The 17,692-nt window shown below is 33.5% G+C and overlaps 1 protein-coding gene across 1 annotated transcript in view; it reads right to left on the bottom strand.

Annotated features, from left to right (window-relative positions):
• The window catches only part of CCDC141 (coiled-coil domain containing 141), a 353,841-nt gene that overhangs the window by 99,457 nt on the left and 236,692 nt on the right, over positions 1–17,692 (bottom strand). Inside the window, 3 exon segments of the mRNA XM_074215601.1 lie at positions 2,729–2,920; positions 9,192–9,311; positions 12,261–12,402. Coding sequence (XP_074071702.1) covers positions 2,729–2,920; positions 9,192–9,311; positions 12,261–12,402 — 454 coding nt within the window.

Here is a 17,692-nt window from a genome sequence, read left to right as displayed (position 1 = left end):
TTATTTTAGCAGAAGTTAACACCAACAATGCCATAAGAAACACATATTAATACTGATACTACAACCAAAAGGTTTAACATAAAGTTACCTAGTAATCTTAGGTGAAACATTATAGCTGACTGGAAAAGGTATAGTAGATTGATTGGAACCATAGGCCATTGGAACCATTTTAAGGGGGGGGGGAATTTCAGGAGATTCATGAGTATCTGGACTTGAGAATTTTCAAAAGATAGAGTTATTGATTTAAGTTGTTTCTACACTGTCCAGATTTCTCTAGTTCCCTTTATGCTTCTCTATATTTATTATATTGAAAATTTATTATAGCATAATACTATTCTATTATATTCACATACTACAATTTGTTTTAATGATTTCCCATTCAAGGGGCATCTACTTTCTTTCCAGTTCTTTGACAGCACAAAACATAAATATTTTTGTGGATATGAAAATTTTATTTTTGCAAATTACCTCCTTGAGGCATAAACCAAGCCATCAAATCTCTAGGACAAAATATAGTCACTTCATTTGCATAATTCCAAGTGTTTTTCAGAGTAGTTCTACCAATTCCACCAACAATGCATAGTGTGCCTATCTCTCTACACAACGCTTTCAACGTTGATTATTTCCAGTTTTTGTCATACTCGTCAATCTGCTTGGTGAGAGATGAAACCTCAAGGTTTTTTTTATTTATTTATCTCTCTTACACAGTGTGGTTTTCTTTCATATAATTGCTAATTGTTGTCATTTGTTCTTTTCAGAATTATTGTTCATATCCTTTGATATGACCACTTATCTATTTAGGAATAGCTTTTTACCTTATATATTTGTTAGTTACATACACACACACACACACACAAACACACATACACACTATACACCAATCTCTTTGATAAAAAGAATTTCCCTGAGTCAAGCATTTCCCTAAATGGCTTCATTTTGTTTGTGCAAAGTTTCTCAATATCCTGTAATCAAAAGTATGTATTTTTGTCTTTTGTCTCTATCCCTTGTTTGGTTAAGAATTTATCTCCTAGGGGTGGCTAGGTGGCATAGTGGATAAAGCACTGGCCTTGGAGTCAGGAGTACCTGGGTTCAAATCCGGTCTCAGACATTTAATAATTACCTAGCTGTGTGGCCTTGGGCAAGCCACTTAACCCCATTTGCCTTGCCAAAATCTAAAAAAAAAAGGAATTTATCTCCTACCCACACATATGAAAGGTAGATTTTAAAGGATAAAGCATTTATTTATTTTTAATTTTTTTGCAAGGCAATGAGGTTAAGTGACTTGCCCAAGATCACATAGCCAGGTAATTACTAAGTGTCTGAGCCTGGATTTGAACTCATGTACTCCTGACTCCAGGGCCAATGCTCTATCCACTGCACTACCTAGCTGCTCCCTATTTGAAAGGTATATTATTGACTTCTCTTCATTATTTATGGCATAAATGAAGGGGAGAGGAAGGGCAATGAGCAAGCATTTATTAATGCTTACAATATTGCAGCTATTACACTAAATACTTTACAATTATTTTCTCTTTTGAAGGTTGGACAAATCCATAGTTGTAATGAACACTAGCTCTAAACTGAAAGAGCATAATCTAAATGTTTTAAGAATTCACCAGAGTCCTATTTTGATAAGGGGTGGGGGAAAAGAGTGTGTGGGTAGTCATGAGAGTACTCTTCTGTAATTCTACCTTATAGTGAATATTTAAGGACTTCACAAAGAAACCTCCATTAAATGTAATCTATTTTGCATTGAATTCCATATATTAAAATTCTAACATCTCAATAGTAGATAATTTTGTAGAGTTTCAGCGTAAGAATCAAGCTTTAGTATCAACAACCATCACTCTGAGTATTATCACATGGAAAACACTGTCAAGCATACAAGGATGCAGAAGACAAAATCCCATCCTTTAAAGAACCTGATTTGGAATAGTCAGATAGAACATAAATATATGGATGTGTGTGTGTAAACACATATGCATATATATGTTTGTATATATGTATAAAATATTTATACATGTATATAAAAGGCATAAGAATTACAGGTCATCCTGTAGTGTAATGAATGGAGTGCTGAGTTCAGATTCAAGAAAACCTGGGTTTGATTCCTCCAATTTACTGAATGTAAGTACTGACTTGGGCAGATCATTGAACCTCTCTCTCTGAGTCTCAATAAATATAATGGATAAGTATTAATCTCTTTTTAAAGATGAAGGAAAGTCTCAGATTAAATGATCACTTATAGTGGTAAATGTAAGATGAAGGCATGCCTCAGTGGATTTCATGTCCCTTTTTATTTCTAGCATTCCATGTTTTATTTAAAGTAATTGTAGAATATTGTTAGAAATAATTTCAATACTTTATTCTGATGAATTATTTTGGCTATGAAAGAATATCTATCTGCTAAGGCATTAAGCTATTTTTATTGATATGAGGACTTGGAACAGTCCTGCTGAGAAAAGTTCATTGAAATATACAAATATGTAAGCAAAAAATTTGGAGAGATTAGATTAAGTTAACAATTTAATAATAATAATAATAATAATAATAATAACTTACCCCCCTTTAGTTTCTTTTGTTAATAGGTAGACACATATCTTAAAGTCCCTAAAATGAAGTATTCTCTGATTGTACAAATGGGTACATTCACTGCTATGAATATCCACAGAGGCAAACCATATGAGGTAGAAAGTGAGATTGCTGGCCACCACTGATAAGTATTTACCTTCTCTGATGACTTCAGAAAGGCCACATGAGTTTGAAGGACTTTCACCTTGGAGGTGATGTTTCTGACAAGCATATCCAGTTCTTCCTTTATTAATGTAGCTTTAGTAAACAGGGATGCTTCCTCAGCAGGCTCAAAAATATCTTCTTCTTTTGTAATTTTCACAGCTGCTTCTAATTCATTTGATGTCTCCTGTGAAGGCATAAATACAAGTATGTAGGCCTAAGCTGACGTGGGATTCAAGAAAATGCATCTATCTAAGCCTTCTGAATATGCCTACACAAATATTACAATTTAGGTACTGATTTTGTATATAGAATCCTCTCTTTGAAAGGTACCACTTAAAAATAAATTTTAAAAATAGCCATATCATTTATGGTTCCTATTCACCCACTCCCTTTTTGTTTATATCACTGATTAAAGAAAGATTGTTTATAATGGAAGACCCAAGATTACTTCTAGATCCTCTCTTTATCCAGGGATAAAGCCTACCAGCCTATGAAATAGAATGCAAAATATGTTATCACTATTTCTCCCTTCAAATCGATCAACATTGTTTTAAATAATTGTTTTGTTCTGTTTTCTAATTTCCATCCAAGAATTTTTCTTTCATTTTGGAATTGACTCAATGAGTCTTCCCTACCTCTGTGAACATATTCTGAAACTTGAGCCGGGCAGAAGGATTTTAAACAACTGTACAATGAAAATGGTACATATCAATCCATAGGTCTAATATAGCTTAAACATTTAGTCAATTTTACAGACTTGCTGACAAGAGCGAGCTATATTTACTTCTGAACTCATCAGTGAGTGAAATGTATGTCTGGCATGTGGAATCCACCAAATGACAGGTTTGATAAATAGATACTGTTGCTATCAGGAATCTCATATTTCTTCTGGAAAGAGCATAGTAGCCAAAAAGGATTCTAAGCAAGAGGAGAAAAGCAAAAAAAATTAATAATAATAACCTATTTCTCTTTACAGCCAAGAGCTTTACTCTCATTTGTCATAAGGAATAGCTTTGATTATTTAATATTCTTGCCTAGTACTCACTGGAAGAAAAGTAATTTTTGTTATAAGAATCACTTCATAATTACTCTCTACCCCCCACTAAAAATATGGTGAAGTGACACAAGCTTCTAAAAGCATACATAAAACAAAATCATATTTCATAGCAAAATCTTACATCTTTTATGCTACTTTATAAAAACTCATTAAGGTGGCATTGTTTTAATGTCATTAGGAATTCTCCTATGCATAAAACAGTGTTTTAAATTGTAATATAGCATAATCCAAACCCCAATCCCACCCCAAGTTGAATCCTTCATTTTAAAAATCAAAGTTTTCTATAGTCATATGCAAAATACTGTAAATGATGATTGATTAGAGAAATACAATTCAAAAGAGAGGCACCACCTCATATTTATCATATTGACTAATATGACAAAAGAAACATGTAAATGTTGGAGGAGATAGGGAAAAATTGAAACATTAATTCACTGTTTGTGGAGCTGTGAACTAATTCAGTCATTCTAAGAAGCAATTTAGAACTATGGCTATAAATTTGTGCATTTACTTTGACCTAGAAATACCACTACTAAAAAGAAATACCACTACCCAAAGAAATAAAAAAAGGAAAAGGATCTATGTACAAAAATATTTATAGCAGCTCTTTTTTGTGGTGGCAAAGAATTAGAAATTGTGGGGATGCCTATCAATCAGAGAATTGCTGAACAAAATGTAGTATATTATTGTGATGGAATACTATTGTGATATTATAAATGACCCCATGAACTGATGCAAAGTGAAGCAAGCAGAGCAGAGAAGAGTTTACACAGGACTAGCAATATTATATGATTATTATCTGTGAATGACTCAGTTATTCTCAGCAATTCAATGATCTAAGACAATTCTGAAGAACTAATGATGAAAAAAATACTATCCATCTCCAGAGGAAGAACTGATGGAATCTGAATGCAGATTTAAGCATAATATTTTCTTATTTCTTTTTCTTTTTTTGTCCATATTTTCCTTTGCAGCATGGCAAATATAGAAGTATGTTTTGCTTTTTGAAGGAGAGGATGGGGAGGAAATGGAGGGATGGAGAGATAAAGTTCAGGACTCAAAATTTTTTAAATAAATATTAAAAATTATTTTTACATATAATTAGAAATTCTAAGAATCCTTCAGTTCCCTGAAGAACAGCTCTGCATCCTGCTTATGCATAGAAAGACATGACTCCTGGTTGACCAAGACATTTGAATCTATGATGGTATGAATGGGAAGAGAAAGAAGATTTAAAAGAGCATGAAGCAAGATTTGAGCAAGAAGACTGCAAATATATGTGTCCTTTGATTCCCAGGGCCTACTTCCCCAGAGACTGCTAAGAGTAGATTTCCCCAGTGAGACTGTTCTCCCCTTTATTGATTTTATTATGTTCTTGAGTTGAGTTAATTTATTCTTTTGTATTCAACTCTCTGATATAATCTGTATGTCTTCTGATTTCTGTTTCATTGCTCTCATACATATGACCATTTGCTACCTGAAATTGTGTGAAAGGAACAATATGGCTTAGAGTAGCTATTATTTTAGTTGTTTTCTAGTACTGTTACTTTCTCCTTTAAAATGAAGAAGTAGGTTGTTTTTATTCTAAATTCTCTAAAAGTACACCATACTGCTAGATTACAAATATCTGAAGTCTAAAATACAAATTTAAGTCTAATCTATTACCCTTCTCAGAAAATAAATAGTAAAAGGATCCACATCCAGTCATAGATGTCCTGAATCTTAAATGCTCCTACCCTGTTAGGTTCTCATTCCACTCTTCACTGTAGTAGAAAGTCTCAGCCACTCAGCCTAGAGATTTCAGCCATCTAAATATATTCTTACAGTTTGGGCCACCCTTAGGTCACTATTGGACAGAGTTTAAACTACTGTACAATCCAATCTATTTTAGATGTGTATTAAAATAGTTATTCAGGTATATGTTTCATTTACTTCTCTAGACTCCATTGACTTAAGGGTAGTAATTATTTTATTTTTCATTTTTGTATCTCTATTATCCAGCAGAATCCTATATGGTTTTTTCTTGTTGTTATTGTTGTTGTTGTTTTATTTTTCTCTGGTCTAATTGAGCAATTCTCAATTTTTTTTGATGTCAGTATTTATATAACTATTAAGGATTCCTCAAAGACTTTATGTTTGTGTGTTAAATCTATCGATATTCACTATATTAGAAATTGGTAATTTTGACCTCATGACCCCCCATACTTGGAAAGGTACTGGCCCAGACCTATATTTGTATTAATATAGAAAGCTTCCAGTGAGAAAAACTCTTCAACCACTGAAAAAGATTCCATTATTAGTGAGAAGTATCCTAGGAAATTTAATGAGTTTCCTAGGGTTTAAGAGACTTGCCTAGAGTCTTGAAACCAGTTTATGTCAGAGGTAATATAGGTTTTCCTAGGTTAAAATTTGCCAGTCATGAGCAAAATCATGGTGCTTTACATTTAGGCACTTAATAAATATTTATTGATTTGAACAGAAAGAAAAGAATAGTATGCTTATAATAATATTCATATATATAATATAAAATACTGGGTAGAGTTTCTTAATGGTCCATGAACTTTAACAAATTTCTTTGATAATTGTATTTCAACACAATTGTTTTTATTTGTAATTTTCTACTTTAATTTATAAGATAAAATGAGTCTTTTCTATAACAATAAAATAAAAAAAGATTGCATATGAAATTTCAAATCTATTACATACAAATTATTATTCCTTTTAAAGATATAATAAAGTTTTAATGTAAAATTTTCCCCTTTTTTCTTCCCTCCACACTGTCTATGCTAAAAATGGTTACCATTAGACATAAATATAGATATTTGTGTAAGTTGATTCTCTACATACTTCTCTTTATCAGTGTTTTCCCCTTTGGATGCAAATAGCATCTTTCTTCATATGATCTTCATAGTTAATATGGGCATTTATAATGATAAAATTACTTATTCATGCAGAACTATTCTTAAAACAATGTTACTACTACTATATACATTTTTGATTCTGCCCTTTTTCACTCTTATTATTTCATGAAAGTCTATCCATGTTTTTTTAAGATCATTGAGTTTATCATTTATTACAGCACAGAAGTATTCTATCACAATAATATACAACTGTTCAGTCATTCCCCAAATAACAAGTATCACCTCAGTCCCCATGTCTTTGCTACTATAAAGAGAGTTGCTGTAATATTTTTAGAATATATAAGTTCTTTTCTTTCTTTTCCTAATCATCCTTGGAATTAAACCTAGAAGTGGTAGTGTTGCTGGTCAAAGGATATGGGCAGTTTAATACCTCTTTGGGTATAATTACTCTCCAAAATGGTTGAATGAGTTTACACCACCAACAATGAATTAATACTACAATTTTCCCACATCCTTTCCAGCAATTATTGCTTTCCCCTTCAATCATTTTAGCCAATCTGAAAGATGTAAAATGATATTTCAAAGTTGTTTAAAATCTGAATTTTTCTAATCAATAATGATTTAGAGCATTTTTATTAGACTAAAATGTTTTCATTTCTTCATTGGAAACTGCCCATACCATTTAAGCATTTATTTATTAATTGGGGAATGATTTGTATTCTTATAGATCTGATGATTTTTATATATTTTAGATATGAGACACTTATTGATAAATTATAAATATTTCTCTCATTAATAGTGATTCAGAGCAATTTTATATGAATGTGAATTCACTTTTGATTTCTTCATCAAAAACTGCCTGTTCATATCCTGGGATTATTCATCAACTGTGTAATGACTTTCATTCTTATAGATTTTACAAAGTTCTTGTCATATTTTAGATCTTCCTTCCATTTCCTTTTCTTCTCTGATTGCTAGTGCTAGAATTTCCCATACAATGTTGAAAAATATTTACAATGGGCATTGTTACTTCACTCCTGAGAAGGTCTCACTTATTGAGAAAGTTTCTACTTTATCCACATTTCAAATAATACTTGCTGATGGATTTAGATAAATTTTTTTTTATCAATTTAAGAAAAAAATTGGTTAATGCCTATACTTTCAAGTAATTTTACTATATATAAGTGTTATACTTGATCAAAAGCTTTTTTTGCATCTGTTGATAAAATCATTTTTAACCCTTTCATTTTTAATACAAGTATTTTGGTGTTTTATCGTCTCTTTTTAAAACCAAATTAACAGCTTGTCTATTTTATTGGCTTTTTTCATAAAACTAACTCATTTTTATTTATTAATTTAATGATATTCAGTATTAGTTATGTCAGCTGTAAGTTCTAGGATTTAAGAATTAGTGTTTAATTGGGAATTTTTAGTTTGTTCTTTTTCTAGATTTTTTAATTGAACAACCAATTCATTGGTCTGCATTTTCTCTGTTTTATTGCTGAAAGAATTTAAATATATAAATTTTCCTTTGATCACTGTTTTAGCTGTATCCTATAGGTTCTGATGTGATTGTTTCTATAATTTATGCTTCAACGCGTTCCTTCTTTTAAGATTATTTTTTAATCTCCAATTAGTTTTTAATCTAAGTTCCTGTGATCCCTTATCAAATATAAATTTATTGTATTGTGATCTGAAAAGGCTCCTTTTGACATTACTGACTTTAATTGTAAAATTTTTATGTCATAATATATGGTCAGTCTTTGTAAAGGTACCATGAACCAATGAGGAAAAGTTGTATTTGTTTCTATTTCCATTCAGTTGTCTTGTTTTGTAATTTTACATATTTTATTTATTTTAAAACATTATTCTGATATGAGGGTCATAGGTTCATTTGAAAGCTAAAGGATCCCAGTTCTCTCACTAGTGTACTTCTTGTGGAGAAAAGGGAATTCTGTGCTGAAAGGGGACAGATCTGTAAAGGGGACTAGCATATGCATTGTTTCTTCATGAAAAAGGTTGAAACCCTGAGGGTAAAATTTCAGCTTCAAAGGAGGTAATGACTGCTGTGGGGAAGAAACATGAATACCAGGTAGTCTTAAAAAAAAGTTTTCTTTTGTCCATCCTCAGGGCTTGTCTACCAGCTGTCTCTTGGATTCTTATTGGAGTAGTAATTTTCTTTGTAGCCCTCTACTATAGGTAATTACAAATGAGATTGAAGTATGGCCCTCCCAGGTCCCACCCCCAACCCCAAAAGTATATCATTATCAAAATATCACCTGCCCTTAAAGGAAGGGAAGGGAAGAGTCACAAAGTACCCGAGCAAAGGATGAAAATTCTGAATCTATAATAAAAGGTCAAACACTTTTTCTTAAATTCAGCGATACCAATATATTTAGATTCACATAAATTTTAAGATCAGTTGCAGTGTAATTTGTAAATGCAACTACTAAGAACAGAAATTAAGGTTCATAGATTTTTTTTACCATTCATATAAATTTGATAACCACCACAAAGCTTATTAAAATGTCACTTACCTTAGTTTGACTATCTAATTCCAGGTATTTGCTCAAAATTTGCTCTGAATCTGAAAGACAGGAGCCAAGATCCATACTATTTGAAAGCATTGGACTGATTTTCTGAACTGATATTGTTGCCTTTGGAAATAAAAGACAAATAATCTTAGAGCCTTATCTGTAGAGATAAATATGCATGTTTAGTTCACAAAATTTGTTGAATTAAAAGAAATATAGTTTCATATTGAATTTTAAAAGTCCGGCTCTTGTAGTAGAGTTTGTGCTGGATCATTCATATTTTTCCTCGCCCTCTGTCCCCTGAGACTAACAGTATGCATTTTGTACATGTGTCTAGAATTAAAGCTAGAGAAAACAGGCAGCTAGGTGTCACAGTGGATAGAGCACTGGGCTTGGAATCAGGAAGACTCATCTTCATGTGTTCAAATATGGTTTCTGATATTATTAGCTGTGTGATCCTGGGCAAGTCACTTAACCCTGTCTGCCTTAGTTTCCTTATCTATAAAATTAGCCAGAGAAGGAAATGGCAAAATGCTCCAGTGTCTTTGCTATGAAAACCCCAAGAACTGGACACAACTGAAAAATGACTGAAATAAAACTATGCACCCTGGGAAAGGGGACAGTTAATTGGCACATGTGGCAATCAATACCATAATGATGGATGCCCATCATTATTTGCAGACTAATTAATTGCACAAAGACACATGAAAAAACCCTTTGAAAAATAATACAGTCTAAGGCTTCATGCTCAGTAAGGGTTGCCTGGCTAGAATTAATGGGAGTGAATATGTGTCCTTAGAATATTAAAAGGATAATAATATAGTCTTAGGACCCAGCTGAATTGACATGATTTAGTGACTTGCCATTGTCACAGTAAATGTCAGAAGTCAATTTCTGACTCTAGAACTCCAGTTCTGCCTGCAGTCTAGAGCATAGTGTTTTATCAATTGATAATTACAATCTTGTTAAAATAATCAATATATTACAAAACTGAAATTTGAACCACAACTGCCATATAACCAGCACAAGCAATATTCAAGCTCTGGACCTTTCCATATCTCTTCATCCTTATAAAAACTTTCTTTTTCCATACTCTATTTAGAATAGAGGAGGCAATAATGACCTAATTAAAGAACCACATTAAATATAACTTATCTCTCATATATAGATGTTCCTGGAGGGCAATACTTTTTTCTCAATATTGTCTTAAAATATTTTTAATATTTTAGATTTCCAATAAATGTTTATTGATCAAATGAATGATTCAATGAACCAATGAATATAATTGTTATTGTTCAACTGTATCCAACACTTTGTGACCCCATTTGGAGTTTTCTTGGCAAAGATACTGGAGTGACCTGCCATTTCCTTCTCCAACACATTTCATAGATGAGGAACAAAGTTAAGTGACTTGCCTAAGGACACATAACTAGAAAATGTTTGAGGCTAGATTTGAACTCAGGTCTCTAGGCAAGCACAAATGAGATTCTCCCTCAGAACTTTTGACTCCTCAGCCAGAGCTTCTTCCCATATTCCACATCAGTGCTATAACATCTAGATAAATAGCAAAGATAGCAACCTTCTCCACAGGATACCCTTTTCCAGAGAAACCTATTCATGCTCTCTAGATAAGATTTGATTCAGATAGATATATCAAATATGGACAATTTTGAAATGGTGCTTGCTTTGTCATCTGGGACTTAGCTGAGACAGCAAAATTCCTTAGTGTAACTATCACATTGAGGTTACTGGGTTTTCAACATATTTATTATCCATTGTCAAGTGGATTTTACAATTGAAAGGAAAATTGTTGGCTTCAGGAGCCTCTGAAAACAAGAGATATGGAAAGGAGCCTCTCCATGCTATTCAGTTAAGAGAATGTGCTGATCATTTGTCTAATTGCAAGCGATGATAGAGGCAGATTCAATGAATCAGTGAATGAACACTTTGGAGTCTGAGCACCTGAGTTTCAAATCCTTCCTCCAGTGCTTGTTAACAGAATGACTTTCAGCAAGCCATTTAACTTCCCCAGACCTCAGTGCCCCTACCTGCAGGGAATGGATTCAATGGCTTGTGAAATTCAGGTCAGTTCTAGATATGAGAATCTAGAACATACAGCTAATTTCAGGAAAGTAATTCTACATGTAAATACAAAAAGAATATGCTTTGCATTAACCTACTAACATCTGTGGCTTGATAGAAAGCTCAGAGGTCTAAATACAAGACTTGGGTTTTTCTTCTGGTTCTATCACTTAGTAGTTGTATATTCATGGGCAATCACTTCATTTTCCAAAGCTGCAATTTTCTCATCTGCCAAGCTGATATAATAATAATGTCTTCCTCATATATTTTGTTAGGAAGATCAACTAAGATGATGCATGGGAAGCACTAAATTAGTGGAACTTCTTTTTCCTACCATTTTGCCATTGAAAAGTAGCCCATTGGATAGGGCACCAGGCAGAGAGTCAGGAGGGTGTGAGTTCAGTGGCATCAGACATTTGCTAGTTATGTGACTCTGGGCAAGTCACTTAAATCTGTTTGTCTCAGTTTCCTCATTTCTAAAATGTGCTGTAGAGGGAAATGGGAAATCATACTAGTATCTTTGCCACCAAAAAAAATGGGGTCAGAAAGAATTGGATATAAACTAATCTAGCCAAAAGGAACTACTGGTAGGTAGGACTACTAACATAAATCTTCAGTATGGTCTAACATGACTATTATTCATTCTTATAGTACTTTTGAGAGAGAGTGATGGGGATCCTTAGATGTCTGCGTTGGGAGAAAGAGGATACAATGCTGGTTTATATGTGTAATTACTGTCTATTCTTTACATATAGGTCTTGAGAAGAAACCAAAGTGAAACATAATAGAAGACTACCTGGTGCGAGATAAATTTACTTTTAATTAAGGAGAGTTTTTGATGAAATGGCACCCTTCCCCCAAGCATTTATGGTAGCTGACACACAGCTCAGTAACACTGTATTAAGCAAACCTAAAGCTATCTTTGGTAAAGCAATTAGCGCAATTGATTCCAAACCATTAATTTAGGGAGGAAGCATTTTATGATACTACCTTCCGTAGGTATTCCTCCATTGAGGCGGTTAATTGCTGTTTCCTAAGAGCAAGTTCCTTATGAGCAGAACACTGCTGGGTTAGTTGATCCACTCTTCTTTGAATGCATCCTATCATTTCATGAATGCCAGTCATCCGAGAGCTAAATGGGAACAAACCAGCTGTTAGTTCATCTCTGCCTGCATGTAGGCATTCAACTGACAGTAAGCAGTGGAAAAACAGATCTGCTGTCTCAGGTTAGATTGGATCTAGTTAAAGCATCAAGTTTTAAGTTTCCAACCTGGCAGGGAAAAAAATCAACCAAACAACCATGAAAGTAACAATTTTTTAAAATAGAAAAAGACCAACCGAAGAGTCTATGTATGGCTGTTAAAAGTTTGTGAAAATGCAAAGTGAATTATCCAATTTGCTATGATGACTAATCTTTTCAAGAGGTTATCTTGCTATCATATTTCAAAAAGCTTCAGGAAATCTATGGCAGAAGGACCCACATAGTAAGGGATGTAGTTTTTTTTTTTTTTCATAGGTGCTATGGAAAGGGGAATGAAGGAAGATGAAGTGGTCTCTGAAAAGAAATGTAAATACATCAATCATCAAAACATTTACTAGTCTCTTAATATACATTGTTTAAGTAAACACCAGCATGCAATTTTCAGCAATAATAGTACTTAAGGCTATTTATCTTCATTACATGCCAAATCAGCAATTAGGTATTCCTATGTACAATTAAATCCTGAATTAACAAATTCCTGGATGGTTAGTTAACCTATGGAGTGATAAGACCTTAAAAAAATTAACCTCAAATTGTACTTGTTTCCCCCTCTGATGTCTGCAGTTATCTTAATAAGCTTTCTAACCAGCCCTAGTTGCTTCCTAATAGAGTGCAAGATAATCAGGTGAATATTATTGTTTTTATGCAATTTGTTGTTTGCAACTTTTCAGATGAATACAATTTATTTTGTAATCCCAGATTTTATTTCACTGTCTTCTGTTTTGAAGCACCAGCCTAGGCTACCTTTTTAACATTTCTAGACAAAAATAAAACTTTAGTCAGTCAATTCTTTCAAACACTAATAAAGAGTAAGATTACAACTCTTGAATTTGAGTACTTCAAGTTTTAAAAAAAATCTTGCCAAGAGTTACAGATTTTTATTGCTTTTACTTCTAATAATTAATTTATGCCTCTATAAAAATGAATTTAATCTGTAATAAAATGAGGGCAGACACTGATGTGAATGAAAATGAGGGCTCTGAAAGAGACAAAGAATCATCAGTCATTTGAGAATTTCCTCCCAGGATTTTGAAAAGCGACTGGAACACCAATGTTTTCTATAGTGCAGCTGATGTTCCAACTAGTGAAATTATAAGGGAGAGGAAGGGTAATAATAAATAGCATTCCCAAGATATCACACCCTATGGGATTAATATAGAAATAGCTAAGAGTATTATAGGGGGGAAAAATGGAAGATATTTACAGGGGGACTCAATTTAATGGAGATAATTTTGCAAAGAAACAATTAGTGACATCACTAATAATTATATTTATCATAAATTAAAAGTAGGTTATTCAGAATTTTATTGGTCAAGTACATCTTCTCAATAAAGGAATCTTTTCTACATTATCCCTAATAAATAATCATCTAGCCTGTGTTTGAGTAGTCTAGAGATGGGGAATCCATTATCTCATGTCCATTCTATTACTAGACAACTTTATTTTTTTCATGAAACAAATTCTTTTTTAAATCTTAATAGTATTTTTTCAAATTATATGCAAAGATAGCTTCCAACATTAATTTTTGTAAAATTTTCTCCCTTCCTCCATTCCCCTCTCCTAAAGAGAGAGCAAGCACTCTGATATAGATTATATATACACAATAATGTTAAACATATTTCCATATTAATCATGTTGTGAAAAAAGAATCAGAAAAAAGGGGGAAACCATGAGAAAAAAAGGCAAAAAATAAAAATAGTATACTTTGATCTGAATTCAGGCTTCATAGTTCTTTCTCTGGATGTAGAAGGCATTTTCAAGTCTTTTCAAATTGTCTTTGATCACTGTATTGCCTAGAAGAGCTAAATTTATCATAGTTGATCATCATATAATGACAAGATAACTTTAGGTTTTATAAAGTTATTTTTTGAGTTTAGACAAAAAATCTGCTTCCCTGTAACTTCTATTCATTTATTCAAATTCAATTCTGGATAAACAGAGCAAATCTATTCCCTTTTTTTCTCTCTTCTCATGGACAGCTAGCTCTCCATGCTAAACAGTTTTTGTCATGGGTTCTAGACTGACTACAATCTTGGTTGGACTTATCTACATATACTATACTTTGTCAATCAACCTTTAAACTTTTGCCTAGATTTAAAAGATTTTTGAATGCTAAAAAGGATACTTGAAGATCTATTGGGCTTGAAACAACTCTGGAGATGTATCTACTCTCTATTCTCTAATCATGTTAATGTTCTCTTTCGTCTCCTTTTTAGTCTCAGTAAAACAGGTGATCTTTTCCCTTTGTCAAAAATAACTCCTCTACCTGTACCTCTAATCCCACATCCTGATCATGTTGAAGCCTCCATGTCTTCTATCTCTTTTGTATTCCATCTTGCCTATTTGTTGGGCTCTTAACCAAGGTTGTAAGAGTCAAGTGAGACAATGAATGGAAAATACGTTGCAAACCTTAATGTGCTCTATAAATATGATTGTTACCATTATTAACTTTCAACCACAAGGTCTCTAGTCTGGTGATGACTTCATTTCCTTAGTCTTCTACTGGACTTCTGCTAAGCCCAATTTATTGGACAACACAGGTTGTGCTAGTAAATATTTAACAGCCAGAATCTCATTGGGGGAAAACTTTTAAATTGAATATGCCCTATTAACACTTTCTGAAGTCTAGAGACAATTAACAAAATAATAAATCAAGGTATTATTTTTCTCAATTTTACAATTGAAGAAATTGAGGCAGGGAGTGGTTAAGTCACATAAGTAGGAATTATCTGGGGCTCGATTTTTACTCTGGTCTTCCTAACTCCAGTTCTAGCTCTGTGCCATTTATTAATCATATATTTTGTGCTATGCATGTGGATGAGTGCTGAGGATCCAAAAAAAAAAGATAAAAACCTATTTCTGCTCTTAAAAAAGTTCATACTGTAATGTGGGTGAAAACATGCAAAAAAATGTGTACCTACAGATGTACCAATGGGAGGTAATTTCACAAGAAAGGTACTAGTAGGTGGAGGGAAAAGCTCCTACAGAAGGTGGGATTTAACTATTTTGAATGAAGCACATGCAATCAAAAGGCAGTGTCATTTTTCAAGGAACAGCAAGAAGGTCCAATAAGTCTGAGTCACAGAGTACATAAAAGGGGAGAAAAATGAAAGAAGATTGGAAAAGTAGAAAGGACCTAGGATAGGAAGGACTCCAAATGCTAAACCAAGGATGTTATATTTTATCCTGAAATTAATAGTGGGCCATTGGAGCTTATTGACTGAGGAGGGGAAAATGTCTAATCTATGTTTTAGAAAAATGACCTTGACAGATGATTGGAGGGTGAATTAGAGTAAGAAGTCTTGTGTCAAGGAGACCAATCAGAAAAGTTTCATAATAATTAAGGTGTGACTAAAGCCTCTACCACAGTGGCTGCTGTTGAGTTGTTTCAGTCCTCTCTGACACTTTATTATCCCACTTGGAGTTTTCTTGGCAAAGATACTGGAGTAATTTGCCATTTTCTTCTCCAATTCATTTTATATATGAGGAAACAGAGGTAAAGAAAGTAACGTGATTTGTCCAGGGTCACACAGCTAGTTAAGTATCTGAGGTTGGATTTGAACTCATGAAGAGGAATCTTCCTGTGCCACCTAGCTACCTGACCAGAAGCCTGGCCCTGGGTGCTGGTTGAGAAGAGAAGGGGTAGACAGAAATAAAGTGAAGGTAGAAATGACAAAAAAACAAAACAAAACAGAAATCAGATTATATATGTGGAGTGAGTGCAAGAAAGGAATCACAGAAGATGCCAAGGTTGTAAGCCTCAACACTTGGGAGAGTGGTGGTACCCATGATAATAATAATCTAGAAATGTGGAAGAAGGGAGGGTTGTGGTGTCGGGGAGAGAAAGATTTTTGTTTTGGAAATGTTGAGCTGAAATGCCTATAAAATAACCAGTTGAAAATACTCAAAAGACAGTTGATAGTGTGAGGCTGGGTTGGTTATATTGAGCTTGGAATCATCTCTGTTGAGATGATAATTGAACACGTGGGAGCTGATGAGATTGCCAAGTGACATAGTATAGAAAAAGAAGAGAAGAGGGCCAGTGAGAGACCCTTGAGGGAACACACATTTTATGAGTATGAACTGGAAGAAAAAACCAGCAAAGGAGACTGCAAAGAATGCTCAGACAGATCAAGTGAGAACCTGGCAAGAAGAGAAAATCCAAAAGGAGAAGATCAGCAGTGTCAAATGATACAGAGGTCAAGAAGGATGAAGACTGAGAAAAGGATGTTAGAGATTTGATGATTAAGAAATAACTGGTACTGCTTTATGTCTGTATCCCCCCAAAAGAGAAAAAGACCCACATGAGACAAAAATATTCATAGCAACTCTTTTTGTGACGGCAAAAAACTGGAATTTGAAGGGATGTTTTTCAATTGATAAATAACTGAAAAAGTTGTAACATATGAATATAATGGAATTTTATTGCTCTTTAAGAAACAATAAGCCAGCAGATTTCAGAAAAACCTGATAAGACATGAACTGGTGCTGAGTGAAGTGAGCAGAATCAGGAGAACATTGTGTACCTTAAAAGCAACACTGAATGATTAACTATGATGAATTTAGTTCTTCTCAGCAATACTGTGATCAAAGACAATTCTAATGTGGAAAATTCTATCCACGTCCAGAGAAAGAAGTATAGAACTTGGACAGATTAAAGCATAATATTTTCACCTTTTGGGGGAAAAACATACAAATAAAAAGAAACTAAAAAATAGAAATGATTGGAGAGAGCAGTTTTAGTTGAATGACGAGATCAGAGATTACACAGCATTAAGAAAAGAATGAAAAGTGGGAGAAAGACAGAGGGGAGAGAAGAGGAGAGAGATGGGAGGAGGGAGAGGGGGCAGAGGGGAGGAGGGGGGAGAGAGAGAGAGAGAGAGAGAGAGAGAGAGAGAGAGAGAGAGAGAGAGAGAGAGAGAGAGAGAGGAATTTAACCAAGAAAGAGCAAATATAAGACTCTAACTAGTGTTGAGAGTTGTTTTGCTTTGTTTAAGGATGGAATCTTAAAAGTTTTTTTAAGTGGCAAGGATGAAGTCAGTTGCTAGAGAAAGATTAAATATAGGGCTGAATTGCTTAAGCTTATTCTTTTGACACTGATTACCTCTCTTTGAGGCCATTACCTGTAATTCAGAATATTTATCATATGCTTTTCAAGTCG

Source organism: Macrotis lagotis, chromosome 1, assembly GCF_037893015.1.
Source record: "Macrotis lagotis isolate mMagLag1 chromosome 1, bilby.v1.9.chrom.fasta, whole genome shotgun sequence".
Lineage (NCBI taxonomy): Eukaryota > Metazoa > Chordata > Mammalia > Peramelemorphia > Peramelidae > Macrotis > Macrotis lagotis.
Note: the sequence above shows the minus strand (reverse complement) of the source record. Positions and strands in the feature narration are given on the sequence as shown.